At 38.6% G+C, this 17,927-nt stretch overlaps 1 protein-coding gene across 1 annotated transcript in view; it reads left to right on the forward strand.

Moving 5' to 3' along the window:
• The window catches only part of BLMH (bleomycin hydrolase), a 45,684-nt gene that overhangs the window by 4,455 nt on the left and 23,302 nt on the right, over window positions 1-17,927 (forward strand). Inside the window, exons 3-6 of the mRNA XM_030295148.2 lie at window positions 471-580; window positions 1,270-1,411; window positions 2,224-2,312; window positions 3,972-4,064. Of these exons, the coding sequence (XP_030151008.1) occupies window positions 471-580; window positions 1,270-1,411; window positions 2,224-2,312; window positions 3,972-4,064 (434 nt within the window). The remainder of the gene's footprint in view (window positions 1-470; window positions 581-1,269; window positions 1,412-2,223; window positions 2,313-3,971; window positions 4,065-17,927) is intronic.

The following is a 17,927-nucleotide window of genomic DNA, read 5'->3' on the forward strand; positions in this document are numbered from 1 at the left end:
GCCCTTTATATCTTTTTCGGCCATTAAGTTATCTATCTATTCATGATCTCTGCTCACATCTCTCTAGCAGTATTTTCTTTTTCTAATGTGATTTTCTTAGGCGATTTGTATTGGGTTCTTTAAATGATATGTAAAGAGTTTTTTTCATATGTTAAGGACTTTAAGCCTTTGCGTATATATTTGAAATACTAATTCCGACCTTTCTTGTGTTTTTTTTTTTTTTAAGTTGATTTATTTAAGTAAACTCTACACCCAATGTGGGGTTTGAACTCACAACCCTAAGATCAAGAGTCACATACTCTTCCAACCGAGCCAGCCAGGCGCCCCTTGTTTTAATCTTTCTGTTCTTTCTGATTTAGTTTTAAATCGTCGAAGATCTTGTCATGCATTCAGTTTTAGGAAACAGGGATAGAACAATGTAATCTATGTGAACACTCATTCTAATTTCTTGGTTTGCTTTCTTGTTACAGGGCGATGCTGGATCTTTTCTTGTCTGAATGTTATGAGACTTCCATTCATGAAAAAATTAAATATTGAAGAATTTGAGTTTAGTCAATCTTATCTCTTTTTCTGGGACAAGGTATGGGATTGATCTTACAAGGCTTTTTTTTTTCAGTATCAGTGTTGGTAGGGACTATCTCTTCATTTCTTGCTTTTCCAGTTATAGTCTGCCTTCCATTATAGATGGGACACCATTTATTCTGATTTCCAAAGTATCAAAGGTTGACTCTCTTCAAACACAGAACTGCTTTTGGTTGGTAGGTGGCTACTCTTTGCAATGAAATAATAAGTCTACTGACTCACCCTGATGCTTCCTTGTTTCTTTCTTAGCTTATTTAAAATTTTTTATTTTGTTTTTAATAATTTCCCCTTTGAGCATCTTTATTTAGGTTCTTTGGGCTTTCTACGGCCTAATTTCCCATCCAGGTAATACTTGTTAGAAAAACAGTAAATAAAAATTTCATTTCATTTTTTAATTTTTAAAGTGTATGTTACATAAGCATCCATGAGATGTTTATTGACTAAGACTTTGTTTCAGATTTTGTGTCTAAATAGAATAGTGCATTATTTTGGATAAACTATTGAACGTATCTACAGAAATATATGAAGAAACTTTAAATATGAAGCCAGATACTGATACTTAATTACCAACTTTAGTTTAAAAATACCTATTATGGTGTTAGGTCCAAAAATCCTGTTGTGTTGATAATGTCAATAAAAGTATTAGCTCTCTTTTCCTTTAATTTTATTTATCTTCTTTTACTCCAGGTTGAACGTTGTTATTTCTTCTTAAATGCTTTTGTGGACACAGCCCAGAAAAAAGAGCCCGAGGATGGTAGGCTGGTGCAGTATTTGCTTATGAATCCCGCAAATGATGGTGGACAGTGGGATATGCTTGTCAATATTGTTGGTAAGAGCATTTCTCTAATGGAACTGAAAGTCCGTATGATCAAGCAAGGCTCTGTAGTTGGGCGTGGGCCATTTCTTTGGTGGTTACGTACAGAGTAGAATTAGTCTCCCAGAAGGGTATACAGTTAGCTTAAGAACCTTTATCTTACACTCTCACCTATTAAGTACTTTTCTTAAATGAGAGGTAAGGAGGTAGGTACTGTGAAGAGCTGGTTGGAGATGGAATGGTTGTATTAAGTAGAACTGACTTTCTATGAAAAAGTTTATCTCTTGTCCATTGATGTGATCATAAAACTTTGAAACTGCAACTGTTTGAAAGTATTCTCGTTTGGGGCGCCTGGGTGGCTCAGTCGGTTAAGCGTCCGAATTCAGCTCAGGTCATGATCTCGCGGTCCGTGAGTTCGCGCCCTGCGTCGGGCTCTGTGCTGACCGCTCGGAGCCTGGAGCCTGTTTCGGATTCTGTGTTTCCCTCTCTCTCTGACCCTCCCCCATTCATGCTCTGTCTCTCTCTGTCTCAAAAATAAATAAACGTTAAAAAAAAAAATTTAGAAAGTATTCTCGTTCAAAAAGTTGTCTTTTGGGAAAACCTCATCATGCTGAGTGTTTTACAAAGTATAGGTAAAAAGAACAATTCAGTCTCAGATATATGGATAAATATGCAGATTTAATGTCCTGTTTATTAATATGAAGTATAAAATTAAGTTTTCTGATTTAGAATGGCCTATTCTTTAAAGCATTGGTTATTTTTGCCAAGGTTTCTAATGCTGTAGTATGCTTTTACCTTACTGAACACCAAAATTTGTTTTCTTTTAGAAAAATATGGTGTTGTCCCTAAGAAGTGCTTCCCTGAATCTTATACAACAGAGGCAACCAGAAGGATGAATGACATTCTGAATCACAAGGTGCAACATATGGAGCAGGGTGGGATTGAATTTAGTGCACATACCTTAAAGCTCTTAACTAATTTTCCAGGGCGATTCCTGGGCATTTCAGTGTACACAGTTTGTGTACAGGGAGCTATTCTGTGTCTGTCAAAGGCAACGTAGCTACATGTTAACTTAAAAATAATTGAGTTTAGAATGTTTTGTTTTATTTATTTTTTTCTTTTTAAAAACCTTCTACTTTTATTTCCATTGATTTAAATATTTTCTCATGGGTACTGAGGAAAGAAAATCCATGCTTAATATGGCTGTAAGTCCACTGGGTTCTATTCGAGGTAGGCTGGGACAAAAAAGTATTTGTGAGACTTTTCTTAAAGAGTATGTGGAGTCCTGAGGCATCCCCAAACCACATCAGTGTATTTACTCACTAAAGATTTTATGTAGTCATTGAACTGCTTTTTATTGCATGAGTTATCTTAATGAATCATTTTCTTCTCTACATAACCCATTTTCCCAAGGTGGGTTTTATATATATACATATATACCTACACATACACATACATATACGTTTGAGTAAACTCACAACCCTGAGATCAAGAGTCGCATGCTCTGCTGACCAAGCCAGCGAGGCACCCCCCCCCCCCCCCCACCAAGGATGGTTATAAATCTTACAGGGATGCTACTCTACCAGACATCATTTTTTTTTAAAATTTTTTTTTTTTCCAACGTTTATTTATTTTGGGGACAGAGAGAGACAGAGCATGAACGGGGGAGGGGCAGAGAGAGAGGGAGACACAGAATCGGAAACAGGCTCCAGGCTCTGAGCCATCAGCCCAGAGCCTGACGCGGGGCTCGAACTCCCGGACCGCGAGATCGTGACCTGGCTGAAGTCGGACGCTTAACCGACTGCGCCACCCAGGCGCCCCGTCATCATTTTTTGACGACTGGGAGTCACAAGAATCTGTTCTCTTGATCTACGAGGCCGAAATTGGATTTGTCACCCCTGGGAGAAAGATGACGTTTTAAAATATAGATGTGTTTCCCCAATATTAGAAGTAGGTTATTTTCCACCCAGGAAACTGAGGATTCTTACACAGGCTAAAAGATCCTTAATAGTATATCATTGAATTTCATTTTAGGGGAGAGCAAGATCCTCTTTAGCACTGATAAGATTTCAGACTCACCTCTATCTTAGGTACTTTCAAAATTGAAAACAACAAAAATGAAAACTATCGGGTGGTTGGCATAGCCATTGTTATAATAGTTTGGCAGAGAAAGAGAAGTGAATAATCTGTAAAATTCTAAATAAAAATCTACTGAAGTGACTGAGTAGCATAATCATCTTAAGTCTCCTGCTTTTCCTAAGGGTGATAGGTGCTATGGAATCAGATGTGTTCCTCATCCAGGCACATACTGTCACAGAGGGTACCATCAGTTGCATAGCAGGAACGGTTGCATCTAGAATTCTTTGGGAATAATCAATGTTTTTTTACCCTTTAGGGATAGTGTTTTTGGCTATGTGTTTTAAGTGGACCGGTTGGGGAAAAATATATATGTTTATGAACTTTGCTCTGGGGCTTGGCCTATTTACGCTTTAAAAGAACTAGCAGTGATCTGCTAGGCGCATTCACAGTTGAAGTTGGGTAACGATTTGGAGTACTGAATAAGTTTCTGTCATAGATGAGAGAATTCTGTATACGACTACGGAACCTGGTACACAGTGGAGCAACCAAAGGAGAAATCTCAGCCACGCAGGATGTCATGATGGAGGAGGTAAAAACAATTATTTGGATTTTTTGTACCATTCTAAAGAGCTCTCAGAATATTTCCATCTGTTAAACTGATGAGGAAGCATAACCGTTGCAGTAAATGTAGAATTGAATAGAAAATTGCTTATTTTACGGCTGAAAAAACTGAGGTGTAAACTTTGCATTTTAATATGAGACTTGCACTTATATCTTCTAATTCTCAATTTAATATTCTTTATAATTCTTTTACTCATTTCCTAAGGCACTAGGGATACAAAAATAGAGAAGACATAGTCTGTACAAAAAGCTCAATCTGTTAGAAAAAGAAACACATGAATAGTTATGGTAAATCTTATGCTAGAGGTGTGTAAAAAAGGATTTGGTGGTCCTAAATGAGGGAGTGACTAATTCAGTGAGCAGAAGGTTTCATGGGGAAAATACTTGAACCAGCTCTTGAAAGAGCTGTAGGAATTTACTGGATGGATAATTGGGAAGACCATTCCAGACAAAGAGGATTGCATGTACGGTGGCATGAACAGAAGTAGAATCTTCAAAGAGTAGCATAGCTGAAACATAACCTTTTGTGAGTGTGATTGGTAGTAAATTAAGCTAGAAAGGCATAGCTATGAGGGATCTTAGGTAGATGCCAGGCTTTTGGCTTTACTTTGTAAGAGTAAAGATGGGAAACTCTTGATGCTTATATCAGTTAAAATAATGTATGTGTAAACGTTTTAGTAAACTTAAAAAGCACGAAATGAATATTAGGTGGTAATACTGTCAAGAGAGTTAATCTTTACTACTTAATGTTAATCTTTAATTACATAATGCAGCTGGATATGTGTAAAAGTATGAATTACTTTGAGAAAAGAACAAACATTACTAGGAATCACTCAACTAATAGTCTCTTCAAAACTTTATGTAGAATTAAAATGGCCTTATTTTTTCACTGCCATGGATAAAACTAATACTTCACTTGTGGTTTTTTTTGAATTTTATTTATTTGTTTGTTTATTTTTTAATTTTATGTTAGAGAGTGAGAGCACGAGCTGGGGAGAAGGGCAGAGGGAGAGAGAGACATTCCCAAGCAGTCTCCACACTCGATGTGGAGCCTGACGGGGGGGGGGGGGGCTCCATCCCACAACCCTGGGATCGCAACCCAAGCCAAAATCAAGACATTCAACTGACGTAGCCACCCAGGCACCCCTCCTTTGAATTTTAGGCGGAAAAGTATAGTTGAGAGTATGGTCTCTGGAGTCAGATTGTCTGAGTTCTAATCTTTTCATTATTTAACAGATGTGTGACCTGGAACAGGTTCCTTTAGCTCTCAAATCTGTTCAGGTGTAAAATGTCTAACCCAATGCTTAACGCAGTAACCTGTCTTAGGTTCAGTTTGGGATTCAAAATGTATTCCTCATTGGATTTTTGTGGGGATCAAATAAGGAATTAAATACAAGAATGCAAGGTATAGTGCCTGGCACACAGCGGTTGTCCAGTAAGTGTTAGTTCTCTTCCAGCTTAGAATGATCTCTCTTGTTGAGGCCATATTTCCTGCATAAATTGCTTTCCATTTATGATTATAGTAAAATGGTGGGGTATAGTAAGAATGAAAATTCTGTAAATAGTTACGGAAAAGAGCCCAGATAATATTTCTTATAGATCATAAGCAACCTATTGGCTTTTGTTGTTTGTATTAATGATCTTCTAAATAATGTATCTAAGATTCATGTCATGACCCTGAGATTGGCTGATAAGAATTAGGGCAGATATATTTCACATATCTTTCTTTCCCTGCTCCTACCTCAAAAAATGAGTAAAATACCACCTTACTGAGTCCTGAGTGTGGATGTTTTATAAGATTATTTACCTCATGATTCTACGTAAACTGTTGACTACAGAATTCTCTGTAGTAGGTCTTTAGATTTTTACAATCCCCCAACCCCCATTTTATTGATCCTGACTCTTTGGTAATGAAGAGTCTAGCTATGATTTTAAAACCACAAATTAGTACCTATGATTTGCCTAGCCTTGTAGGCACATCAAAATAATGACTTAATCAACAACCATGAAGCTCAGATAGCTTTGAATGAAATGTTTTTATGCTAAATGCATTATTTAGAGAAGTGCAGGTTGCTTGTTGTGATGACAAACAAGGCAGACCCATTTTGGAAACGTAGTCACCTTCATTGCAATGTTTTCTTGGTGTGTCTACTTATTCTTTTAGCCTCTAGATATCCTAAGGATTATTAACGTACTCTTCACCAAAATTCTGTTTAAAATAAAACATAAAACAAAGACTAGAAACAGTATTTATCAATGCCATGAAAAGAGACAGGAAGCCATTATGATTCACCTAAGAAATTCTATAGCAGTGGCTCTCAGCTCTTAAAAACAGAATGTAGGTTGGGGTGCCTGGGTGGCTAAGTTGTTTGAGCGTCCGACTTCGGCTCAGGTCTTGATCTCACGGTCTGTGAGTTCGAGCCCCGCGTCGGGCTCTGTGCTGACAGCTCGGAGCCTGGAGCCTGCTTCGGATTCTGTGTTTCCCTCTCTCTCTCTCTCTCTGCCCCTCCCACACTCATGCTCTGTCTCTCTCTGTCTCAGAAATAAGTAAACATTAAAAAAAAATTTTTTTTTTTTTGAAGAAAAAAATAGAATATAGGCCTGGGCTTGCTCCAGATGTGCAAGAGATCAGTTTCCCTGAGACTGGAGCCTAATTATCTACATTTTTATTTTTTTATTTTAAAGACTACTTTGAATAAAAACGTTTTTTATTAGTCTTTTACTATTTTATTATTATTTTGAGAGAGAGAGTGTTAGTGGAGGAGAGGGAAGAGAGAGGTGGGGGTAGAGAGAATCTTAAGCAGGCTCCATGTTCAGTGTGGAGCCCAACATGGGGCTCTATCCCATGACCCTGGGATCATGACCTGAGCCAAAATCAAGAGTCAGAATTTCAACTCACAGAGCTACCCAGGTGCCCCAAAAAGTATTTTTTTAAATCAGAAATATAAAAAGGTGTACAGTGAAAAGTCTTCTTCCCATTCTGTTCTCCGTCCTTTTAGTTCCCACACACCTCCCAACCAGTTTTATTAGTTTCTGTTATTATATTAGCTGTCAGTTATCCTTCCTGACTGAGATCTTTTTTTTTTTTTTTTTACAATCCAATCTGAATTTATATTATTTTCCTCCTCCTTGTAGAGATGTTAGTATATTACTCATATTGTTCTACACAGTTGTTTGTTGTTTTTTAAGAATACGTCTTGGTAATCTTTCTATATTGATACATAAAGAGTTTCTACATTTTAAAAAGTATTTGCATAGAATTCTATTGAATAGATGTACCATAATTAATTTGGTCCTTAGTAATGGACGCTCTGATTTTTCAAGCTTCTATTAAAAATACAGTAAATGATCTTGTGCTTACATAATTTTGCATATATGCATGTATACTTGTAGATTATATTTCTAGAAGTAGAATTTTTTTGTTTTGTTTTTAAAGTTTATTTATCTGAGAAAGAAAGAGAAAGAGAGCAAGCGCAGGAGAGGCAGAGAGAGAGAATCCCAAGCAGGCTCCGCACTTCAATGGAGCCCGATGTGGGGCTTGAACCCATGAACTGAGATCCATGACCTGAGCCGAAGTCAGATGCTTAACAAACTGAGTCACCCAGGTGCCCCTAGAATTTTTTTTAAAGATAACTTTACACCCAATGTGTGCTTGAACTCATGACCCTGAGATCAGGAGTTGTATGCTCTACCAGCTGAGCCAGCCAGGTGCCCCAAGAATAATTTTTGAGTCAGAAAAAATACACATTTGTTTGTAATTTGAATATGCCAAATTATCCTCTTTGGGATTATACCAGTTTATACTCTCATCAGCAATATCTGATAGAACTTATTTCCCTTTAGTTAGATCAAGGCAATATATCTATCAATTGAATACTTACCACTCTGATAGGTAAGTAGTTGATAGGTAAACAATCTGATAGGTAAAAGGAGTTTTAATTTATATTTATCTCATTGTAGTTTTAATTTATATTTTCTTACTCTGAATGGAGCTAAGCATCATTTCTGTGAACTGTCAATTCATATCTTTAACTTGTTTTCTTTGTCTTTTGTCAATTTCTAGATACTCTTTACATGTTATAGAAATTAGCCCTTTTTGATATGAATTGTAATTTTTTTCCTAGTTGTTTATGTATGATATGCTTTTTTGTTATGCAGAATTTTTTACTTGTATATAATCAAATTTGAAAGCTTTTACGTTTTTAATTAGAAAGGCTTTTCTTGGGGTGCCTGGGTGGCTCAGTCGGTTAAGCGTCCAATTTCAGCTCAGGTCATGATCTCATGATTCACAGGTTTGGGCTCCTTGTCAGGCTCTGTGCTGACATCTCAGAGCCTGGAACCTGCTTCATGGATTCTGTCTCCCTCTCTCTCTGCCCCTCCCCTGCTTGTACTCTGTCTCCCTTTCTCTCAAAAATAAATAAAACATTTTTAAAAAAGGCTTTTCTCACTCTAATTATAAAAGAATTCTTCCATTTTTCTTCTAATATTTATGGGGTTTTGATTTTTGTATTTGAATCTCTAATCCATTTAGAACTTATCCTGGTGTGGGGTATGAGGTATGGATCTAACTTTTTTCCCCACGTTTTTCCTGAAAATACCCCTTAATTTGAGATGCTTTATCGTTCTAAAGCCTCTGGACTTTAAGTTCTGTTCTATTAGTCTGTTTATTCATTTGCTAATAACTCTGTGTTTTAGTTACTGAAGCTTCTTAATAGTGTTGTAATATTTGCGAAGCTAGTTCCATCTCATTCTTATTGTTCTCTGGCTAATTTTGATTTGGTATCTAATTAAGGCATCTGTACCTTAAATTTTTTTTTTAATGTTTATTTTTGACAAAGAGAGCATGAGCTGGGGGGGGGGGCATAGAGAGGGGGAGAGACAGAATCGGAAGCAGGCTCCAAGCTCTGAGCTGTCAGCACAGAGCCTGATGTGGGGCTCAGACTCACAGACTGCGAGACCATGACCTGAGCTGAAGTCAGACACTCAACTAACTGAGTCACCCAGGTGCCCCTAGGCATCTGTACTTTTAAAAGCTTCTGGTTAAGATCCACTGCTGCAAAGAAATAACATTTTCTAGTATGGCCTTCTCTTCTGGGTTCTGGAAGAGAAAAGGGAATTATTCTTTTGATGGCCGTGGAGGACATCTCTAACACTGAATAAGGGACTAACCTCCCATTAGTTCTTAAAGGTTCTTAAAGGAAACAGATAATGTTCACATACTGTGTGTCCCTTTTTACTAAATAGACATAATCAGGAAAACCAATAAGTACTTAAACCGAAGACTCTAGGGCACCTGGGTGGCTCAGTCAGTTAAGCGTCCAACTTGGGCTCAGGTCATGATCTTACAGTTTGTGAGTTCAAGCCCCATGTCAGGATCTGCACTGACAGCATCATGCCTACTTTGGATTCTGTCTCCCTCTGTCTCTGCCCCTTCTCCGCTCACAGTCTCTCTCTCGCTCTCTCTCTCAAAAATAAATAAACATTAAAAAAAATAAAAATAAAGACTCTAATAGTTAAAATTCTCAAGTAATATTAACTAAATATGTAAATTCAGGCAGTCTCTTTTAAGTATTCTGAGCTGAAAGTCAGTTGACTATATTTCTTTAGAGGTGATAATTTCACATCTCCAAACAATATAAAATCCTTAGTTAAAATGGAGATTAACTGTGTATCATGTTTGCTTACAACCCTAAATACATTTTTACAACCTTATCTATCATGAAAATCAAATATAATGACTTATTCCTTAGCTTGTGAACTGTCATCATTTAAATATCTTTATTGGATCTCAAGTCACATTTCTCTTTTTTAGCCCAATGAGGATCAGAATTATTTTGAAAATAAACCTTCATTTCTTCTATCTTAGTTAGTGGATATCATAAAAAGAAGGACAAAAGCCCGGGAACATGCTTTCTTCTTTTTAAAGTAGATCAAAAAACTTTTAGTCCTCCTCTTCACTTGAAAGAATGTTCGAAATTGCTTGCTGAGTCAGACTTCGATCCATCTGGTTCAAGGTTCTATTTTTCTTTCTTTCTTTCTTTCTTTCTTTCTTTCTTTCTTTCTTTCTTTCTCTTTCTTTCTTTCTTTTTCTTTCTTTCTTTCTTTCTTTCTTTCTTTCTTTCTTTCTTTCTTTCTTTCTTTTTAATTAATTAATTTAGAGAGAGACAAAGGCAGCATGAATGGGAGAGGGGCAGAGAGAGAGAGACAGGGAGAATCCCAAGCAGGCTCCACACTCTCAGCACAGAGCCTGACATGGGTCTCATACTCAGGGAACCATGAGATCATGATGTGAGCTGAAACCAAGAGTCGGATGCTTAACCAACTGAGCCACCCAGACGCCCCAAGGTTCTCTTTCTGATAGTAGCACCCAGGAGGCATATTGTGTGAAGCATTCTGGAGCTACACAGCATTCAGTCAAATATTTCTCAGTGCCTGGTATGTGGAAGGAGTTACAGATAATACATGTTAAGTGGCTTACGTTTAGTAGGGGAATAAAATAAATTACAAAGCAAAGCAAACTAAATGTCTTAAGAGATATGCAAACATATCTAACTCCAAAGATAGAATTGCTGTGTCTTATTTGGGAGATCAAGAAAGGTTTCCTGGAGAAAGTTGCATTTGAGATGTGGTTTGAATGAAGTGAGTTTGGAGTGAAAAGCATTCTAGACATGCTCAAGGCAGATTTGTTGGGTGATGAGTGGGGTAGTACCTAGAGTCTTAGGGAAGAGCTAGAATGGTATGTCTCAAAAACTAGTCTGAAGTCTATCTGCGTTAGAAGCATCAGCAGCTTGGGGGCCTCTGGGTGACTCGGTTGAGCTTCTGACCCTTGATTTCAGCTCATGGTTTGTGATGTCCAGCCTCCTGTTGGGCTCCCCACTGACAACATGGAGCCTGCTTCAGATTCTCTCCCTTTCTCTCTGCCTCTCCCCTGCTTGTGTGTGTGCATACACTCACTCTCAAATATAAATAAATAAACTTTCAATGTATAAAATTTTTTTTTTAAAAAGACAAGAAAGACTCATCAAAAGCTTGTCAAAAAATACAAATTTCTGGGTCCCACTGCAAATATACTGAATCTGAATCTCTAGGGCTGGCCCCTATAATCTGCATTAAATTAATGATATGAGGTATATTGAAGTTTGAAGCTAGAATAAGTGGAAAGTTAGAATTAGACCTAACATTGTAAGAGTTTTGAATATTAGGATGAGAGTTCATTTTAATTTAGCAGGAAATGAGAAGTTAGGAAGATTTTTGAGATGTAATTAAAATACAACTGCACTTTAGGAGATTAATTTAGTTAGGTGAAGCTGGAAGGAGGAGAGTTAGGAAGATCAATTATGAAGCTGTAGCAGTTCAGGGTGTAGTAACTTGGTCTGAACAAGAATAGTGACAATAGAAATGGAAAAGAGGGGAGAAATTGAGAGAGATCTTAGAGGAAAAATCTGTATGACTTGGCAGCTTATCTGCCAACTATCCATTGTAAAAATTATGTTAAGGAAATGAATTAAGATAAGCAGAATCAGGTCTATAAATACAGACAACAAACTGATGATTGCCAGAGGGAGGGGGTTGGTGGGATAGGCAAATTGGGTGAAGGGGAGTGGGAGGTACAGGCGTCCAGTTATGGAATGTGTAAGTCACGGGAATAAAAAGTACAGTTAGGGAGTGTAGTCAGTGATACTGTAATAGCGTTGTGTGGTGACAGAGGGTAGCTACACTTGCAGTGAGCATAGCATAACATACAGAGGTATTGGATCACTGTGTTGTACACATGAAACTAATGTAACATTGTGTTATGGTTACAATTATATTCAAATAAAAATTTTTAAAAAATGGTAAGATTAGGGGTGCCTGGGTGGCTCAGTTGGTTAAGCATCTGACTTTGGCTCAGGTCATGACCTTGCGGTTCATGAGTTCCAGCCCCACATCAGGCTCTGTGCTGACAACTCCAAGCCTGGACCCTACTTCAGATTCTGTCTCCGTCTCTCTTTGCCCCTCCCCCGCTTGCACTCTGTCTCTCAGGAATAAATAAACATTTAAAAAAATAATAAAAATAAAAAAGTAATAAGGTTTTAAGCCTGGTACCTGGGCGAATGCTGCTGTGGTTCATATAAGTCAGAGAAATTATTTTCAGAGACCACTGTGAGGAGGAGAAACATTGGCTTTAAAGTGCCTAGTCTCAAGGCACTGTCCAGTTGGAAATGGGTTTCAAGCACATGGGAGCAATTCTGGAACTCAAGAAGGAGAATAATCTAGAAAAGTGATAGTGATGATAGTACAAATGGCCGAAGCCTTGGGGATGATTGAAATCCTTGAAGGAGAATAGAAGGTGTGAGCGCGCTACAAAGACACGCACAAGTTGTGTCTACAATATCAAGCTTTATTCAATCATAAATCAATGTTAAAATAACTGTAAAGCAGGTTCAGGATTCCAAATTCAGTGACATTTCTCCGCACGTTTAACTTGGCTTCATACGTGACACAGAAAACAAAGCAGAATACAAAGTCATACATTAAACAAGATACAACAAGGTAAGAAGTTAACAAATGCAAAGCCAGTCCATGGGCACATAGTTGAGATGAAGTTCTGAGCATGTGCTGCTTGTTATGTTCAAGCAGTGGAGAATCTGTTATGTTCAGCGATCAGTCAGGCAGAGCCTTCAGTGGCACTGCCTTTTTGATGTGGTGAGATGTGAAAAGGTCAGCATCTGGAGGGTCTGACAGTTTGCTGCAAAAATCTTCCTTTTTAGAGTTTAATCAGCCGTGGGCCTTTGCAGGCTTCCTCTGATTCTGCTGCCTATCAGTTCTGGGTGTCATCAGAAACCAGTGCTGGTTTTGGCAATATCTGGTCTTAGCTGCAACCCCCTTGACTCCTCATGACACTGCTTGACATAAGTCCCTGCTTGACATGAGTGACTCAATCTAGCTATCTACATGGGGATAGAATAGATCTGAATAGAGAATTCTGGAAGATACCTATTTCTATAAAAGTGAATGCCAGAACTATGTTGTGATGTAGGCACCAATCATCAGGTCAGATGTTGTAGACAGGTCAGAGAATATGAGGACTGAGAAAAGGCTGCTGATTTCCTGAACGGGTGTATAGAATAGTGTTAGTAGAAAGGAGGAGGGAAGGAGCTAGATGGAGAGGAGTCAGACCATGGCAAGAAAAGGAAGGTAGTTTCAAGAAGCTTGGCAATGAAGAGAAGGAGAAAAATTGATACTCATTAATTCCACAAGTATTTATGGAGTACCTACAAATATTAAGCATTTCTAGGCACTAGGAGTATAGTGATGACCAAGACAGATAGGGTCCCTGCTCTCATGGACTTTACATACTAGTGGAGGAAGACAGACAATACACAAATAAATGAACAAGAAACTATCTAATGTGATATGTACTTGGAAGAACATATAATATGGTGATTAATGAGGTGGTCAGGGAAAGCCTTCCTGAGGTCAAATTTGAGCTGAGCCAGGAGTAACAGGAAGACCAACCATGCAGAGAAGTGGACACAGAGCATGCCAGGCAGAGAAGACAGTACGTGCAAAAGCCCTAAGATGGGAGAAAGCTTGGTACTTTTGAGGAACAAAGGAAAGCAATGCGGCTTGAGCTGAGCAAAGGTGGGAATGGTTGTGGAATGGGTCTTGTAGAGATGAATTGAGAACTGGCTTATATATGGCCATGGTGGTAATTTTGCATTTTATTGTGAGGTAACATTTCAATTAAAAAAAAAAAATCCCTCTGTTGGAGCGCCTGGGTGACTCAGTCGCTTGAGCGTCCGACTTCGGCTCAGGTCATGATCTCATGGTCTGTGAGTTCGAGCCCCGTGTCTGGCTCTGTGCTGACAGCTCAGAGCCTGGAGCCTGCTTCAGATTCTGTGTCTCCCTCTCTCTCTGCCCCTCCCCTGCTCATGCTCTGTCTCTCACTCTCTCAAAAATAAATAAACATTCAAAAAAGAATTAAAAAAAAAAATCCTTCTGAGTGCTTTGAGAATGGATTGTAAAACCATTAGGAGGCTATTGTGGTCATGTAAATGAGAGGTTATAGTGATTTGGACCAGGCTGGTGACACTGAAGCTGAAGAGAAATAAATACATTTTGGAATACATTTCAGAAGTGAAGCTGTCAGGACTTGCTCATGTGGAGGACAATGAAAAAGGAAGAATCAGGTGATGTCACGGTACCTTGAAGCAGAGGGCTTGCAGATGTGAGCAACGGTCTTTTGGCAGTTAGGGCAGTGTGAGGGAACCAGCATGTCAAAAAGGATAGCAGATGCAAATGAGAAAAATAATAAATAATAATTGGATAAGGGTTTGAAGGAGGGAAAGAATAAATGTGCTTTCAAACTTTAATGTACTTATGAATCCACTGGAGATCTTATTAAAATGCAGATCGATTCAGGTCTGGATGCAGCTGGAGAGTCTGCATTTCTAACTATTTCTTTGATTCAAACACTGCTCTAGAAGTCACCTCAAAATCATCATTTGACTATTAGTTATCAGCTCTCTGTATGAGCTCATTTCCTTTAACATCACAGAAAAGGCACATACCTTTTAAGGGTACTTTTTTTTTTTTTTTTTAATGTTTATTATTTTTGAGAGAGACTGACAGAGAGCAAGCATGGGGAGGGGTAGAGAGCGAGAGGGAGACACAAAATCCGAACCAGGCTCCAGGCTCTGAGCTGTCAGCACAGAGCCCGACTTGGGGCTCAAACTCACGAACTGTGAGATCATGACCTGAACCGAAGTTAGACGCTTAACCAACTGAGCCACCCAGGCGCCCCTCAGGGTACTTTTTAATGTCTTTCTCTGCCTGAAAACATATTCAGTGCCTCCAGAAAGTATCTCCTCTGTCTGCTCTTGCAGGCACAGGTGAGTGTTTTTGATTTTCTTTTTAACAGATTGTTGCCCTTCTTTCATTCCCCACTAGAAAGCAGTAGACAGCTGTCTTCTTGGCATTATCAGCAGTCCCCAAGGCCCTGCTCCTTCCCTCTTATAAATAGCTTATTTACCCTCCACCCTGAACTTTCTTCAAAGTTCAGCTATTTTCGGTGACCCCTTTTGTGTCCTTGTGGCCATTCTACTCTGTGATCAATAGGTCATTTTACCTTTGAGCCTAATTCCTCAATCAGTAAGTTGGAGTAGATCATCTCTTAAGGGCACTGTAGCTTTGCATTTTTTATAGCAGTAAGCAACTAATATTTCTATAGTTCATTAGACTTTATTGTCCACTCTCCCAGCAACCCAGTGTTGTAAAAGCAAATGAAGATTCTGTCACTTCTATAGTGGTTCTAGACACCAAAATCGTTTAGCTTTACCAGTTTTCTCCATTTAGTGTAGTTAGGTTGATATCTTTGAACTACCTTCCATTCTAACCCTTCGAATTACCATGGTTTCCTCCATCCTGTGTCTGCCTGTAGCCGGCTTTAAACTCTTGCCCTGGTAAGTGTTCATGGCTGATTGTCAACTATTACATCCTCCCTTCCTCCTCTCACTTGATGTCTGTCTCCCATTGAGCCAGGGCTATGGGAATTGATTCAGTCCCACATCATTTGTCTTTGAAGTGAGATCCACACATTCCCTTGTTCCATGTTGCATGCCTCATGCTTTCTTTGTCCTTTTTTCTTTTTTCCATTCCCTTTATTGATTTTATCATTCGCCATGTAGACTTCAGCAGATCATTGAAAATGAACAGATCTCTCTGGAGAAATTTTTCTAGAGACCCATTATAATGGATCTTTTTTTTTTATAAAATTAGACTTAAGAGGCAAAACCCTTTATAATTTACATTCTTCCTACTTGTAGACAATATAATAAGAAACATAGGCAATAGTACAAAATGGATATAAACTGGAAATAGGACGTGGGCCATTCTGACACCAGTCGAAGCTTTTCTGATAGATTATAGGTTGGTACACATATCCGCATTTTGAGGTTAGTTTAAAATTTTTTTTATGTTTATTTCTGAGACAGAGACAGTATGAGTGGGGGAGGGGCAGAGAGAGAGGGAGACACAGAATCTGAAGCAGGCTCCAGGCTCTGAGTTGTCAGCACAGAGCCCGACGCAGGGCTCGAACTCACAAACTGTGAGATCATGACCTGAGCCGAAGTTGGTCGCTCAACTGACTGAGCCACCCAGGCACCCCTTGAGGTTAGTTTAAACTCCCTGTTTATTTATTTATTGGCCTTGTGCCCACTGTGGGGCTTGAACTCGCGAGATCAAGTGTTGCATGCTCTGCTGACTGAGCCAGCCAGGCACTCCATAAGCTCCCAATAATTTTAATTAGCCAAGGATATAAAATCATAGAAGCCAGCTGGCCACAAGAGGCAGGTATAGATGCAGCATGTCTCAGCATAGCTTCCCTTTGCTCCCCAAAGTATGCAAGGGAAGGATCTCGGTGAATCCTTCACTGAGATAAATTTTTGGCATACCATTGCCCTCTTATATTTGGCTCATGTCACAATTTTAAGACAACATTCTCTGGTGATCTCTATTTAAGGAATAATTACAAACATTGGATTCCTCTGGGGTTTGTTGTTGTTTAGTTTTTAAACTATATTCAGAGTCAGCAGGGTCACCTTATTATTAGTTTGGGAAGTTAGAGAAAAAGCACTTTCAGTTCCCATGTGTCATTGAGACCCATATTTCTCTGCCTTCAGTATTTTAGTGTTTTAGAGAGCCCATATTCCCTGAATCCACTCCCTTGGCTCTCTTTAACACCTTTTTATCGGGTTGGTTCTTATACTAAGTTTAGTCTAAAATCACATTTACAAATTATTTATTCAGTAGGTATTTCTTTAACACATATCCCTGGTACTATCTAGGCATTGGGATGTAGCAGTGAACAACACAGACAGGAATCCTTGCCTTCATATAGTTTACGTTCTTTTTAAAAAAATTTTTTTTCATGTTTATTTATTCTTGAGAGAGAGACAGAATGTGGGCGGGGGAGAGGCAGAGAGACAGAAAGGGAGACACAGAATCTGAAGCAGGCTCTAGGCTCCAAGCTGTCAGCACAGAGCTTGAAATGGGGCTAGAATTCCCGAATCGCGAGATCGTGACCTGAGCCGAAGTCGGATGCTTAACCGACTGAGCCTCCCAGGCGCCCCTAGTTTACTTTCTAATAGAGATGAATAAAATATATAAAAAGTATAATATGTTAGAAGGTTAGTGCTATGGAGGAAAATAAAGGAAAGATAGCAAGTGCTGGGATGGGGAGTGGATAATTTCAATTGAAGTCACAAATATATTTTCCTAAATGGATAATTACGGTTTTTCATATGTACTTATAATCTGAGGTATATGGTTATAGTCTTACTTTATTCGATGACTAGTATTTTTCTTTTGTCCTGAATGCCAAGTGCGTCTTGTGAGAAGCAGGTGACATTCCCAGGTTGACCACCAGAGAGCAGACTTGGCTATCTAAAGCTCTCTGTCAGTCATACCTTTGAGAACAGGGAATGTTATTTCAGAACAGCAGAGCCTCTTATCAAGAAGATACAGTGTCAGAGACTCTGGAGATTATACTTTGGAAATATTTTTTTTTTAAGTTAGAGCTTGTGTAACTATTGTTAGTTTGCTTGGAGCCAACTATTCTTTCCAAAGTATTACAAACTGACTTGGAAGTGTTACAAACTGGCTTGGATAATTTATAATCACTGTAAACAAATAATATAAAACAAAGCAACATGTCTCAAATTGTAAGAGAGTAAACTATAATATGTTTACACAGTGGACTACTATACAGCAATAAAGAACAAATTAGTAATACCCACAGCACAGCCAGTGAATCTCACAGGCATTATGTCAACAAAAGAATCAGACACAA

The sequence above is a fragment of the Lynx canadensis genome, chromosome E1 (assembly GCF_007474595.2).
Source record: "Lynx canadensis isolate LIC74 chromosome E1, mLynCan4.pri.v2, whole genome shotgun sequence".
Lineage (NCBI taxonomy): Eukaryota > Metazoa > Chordata > Mammalia > Carnivora > Felidae > Lynx > Lynx canadensis.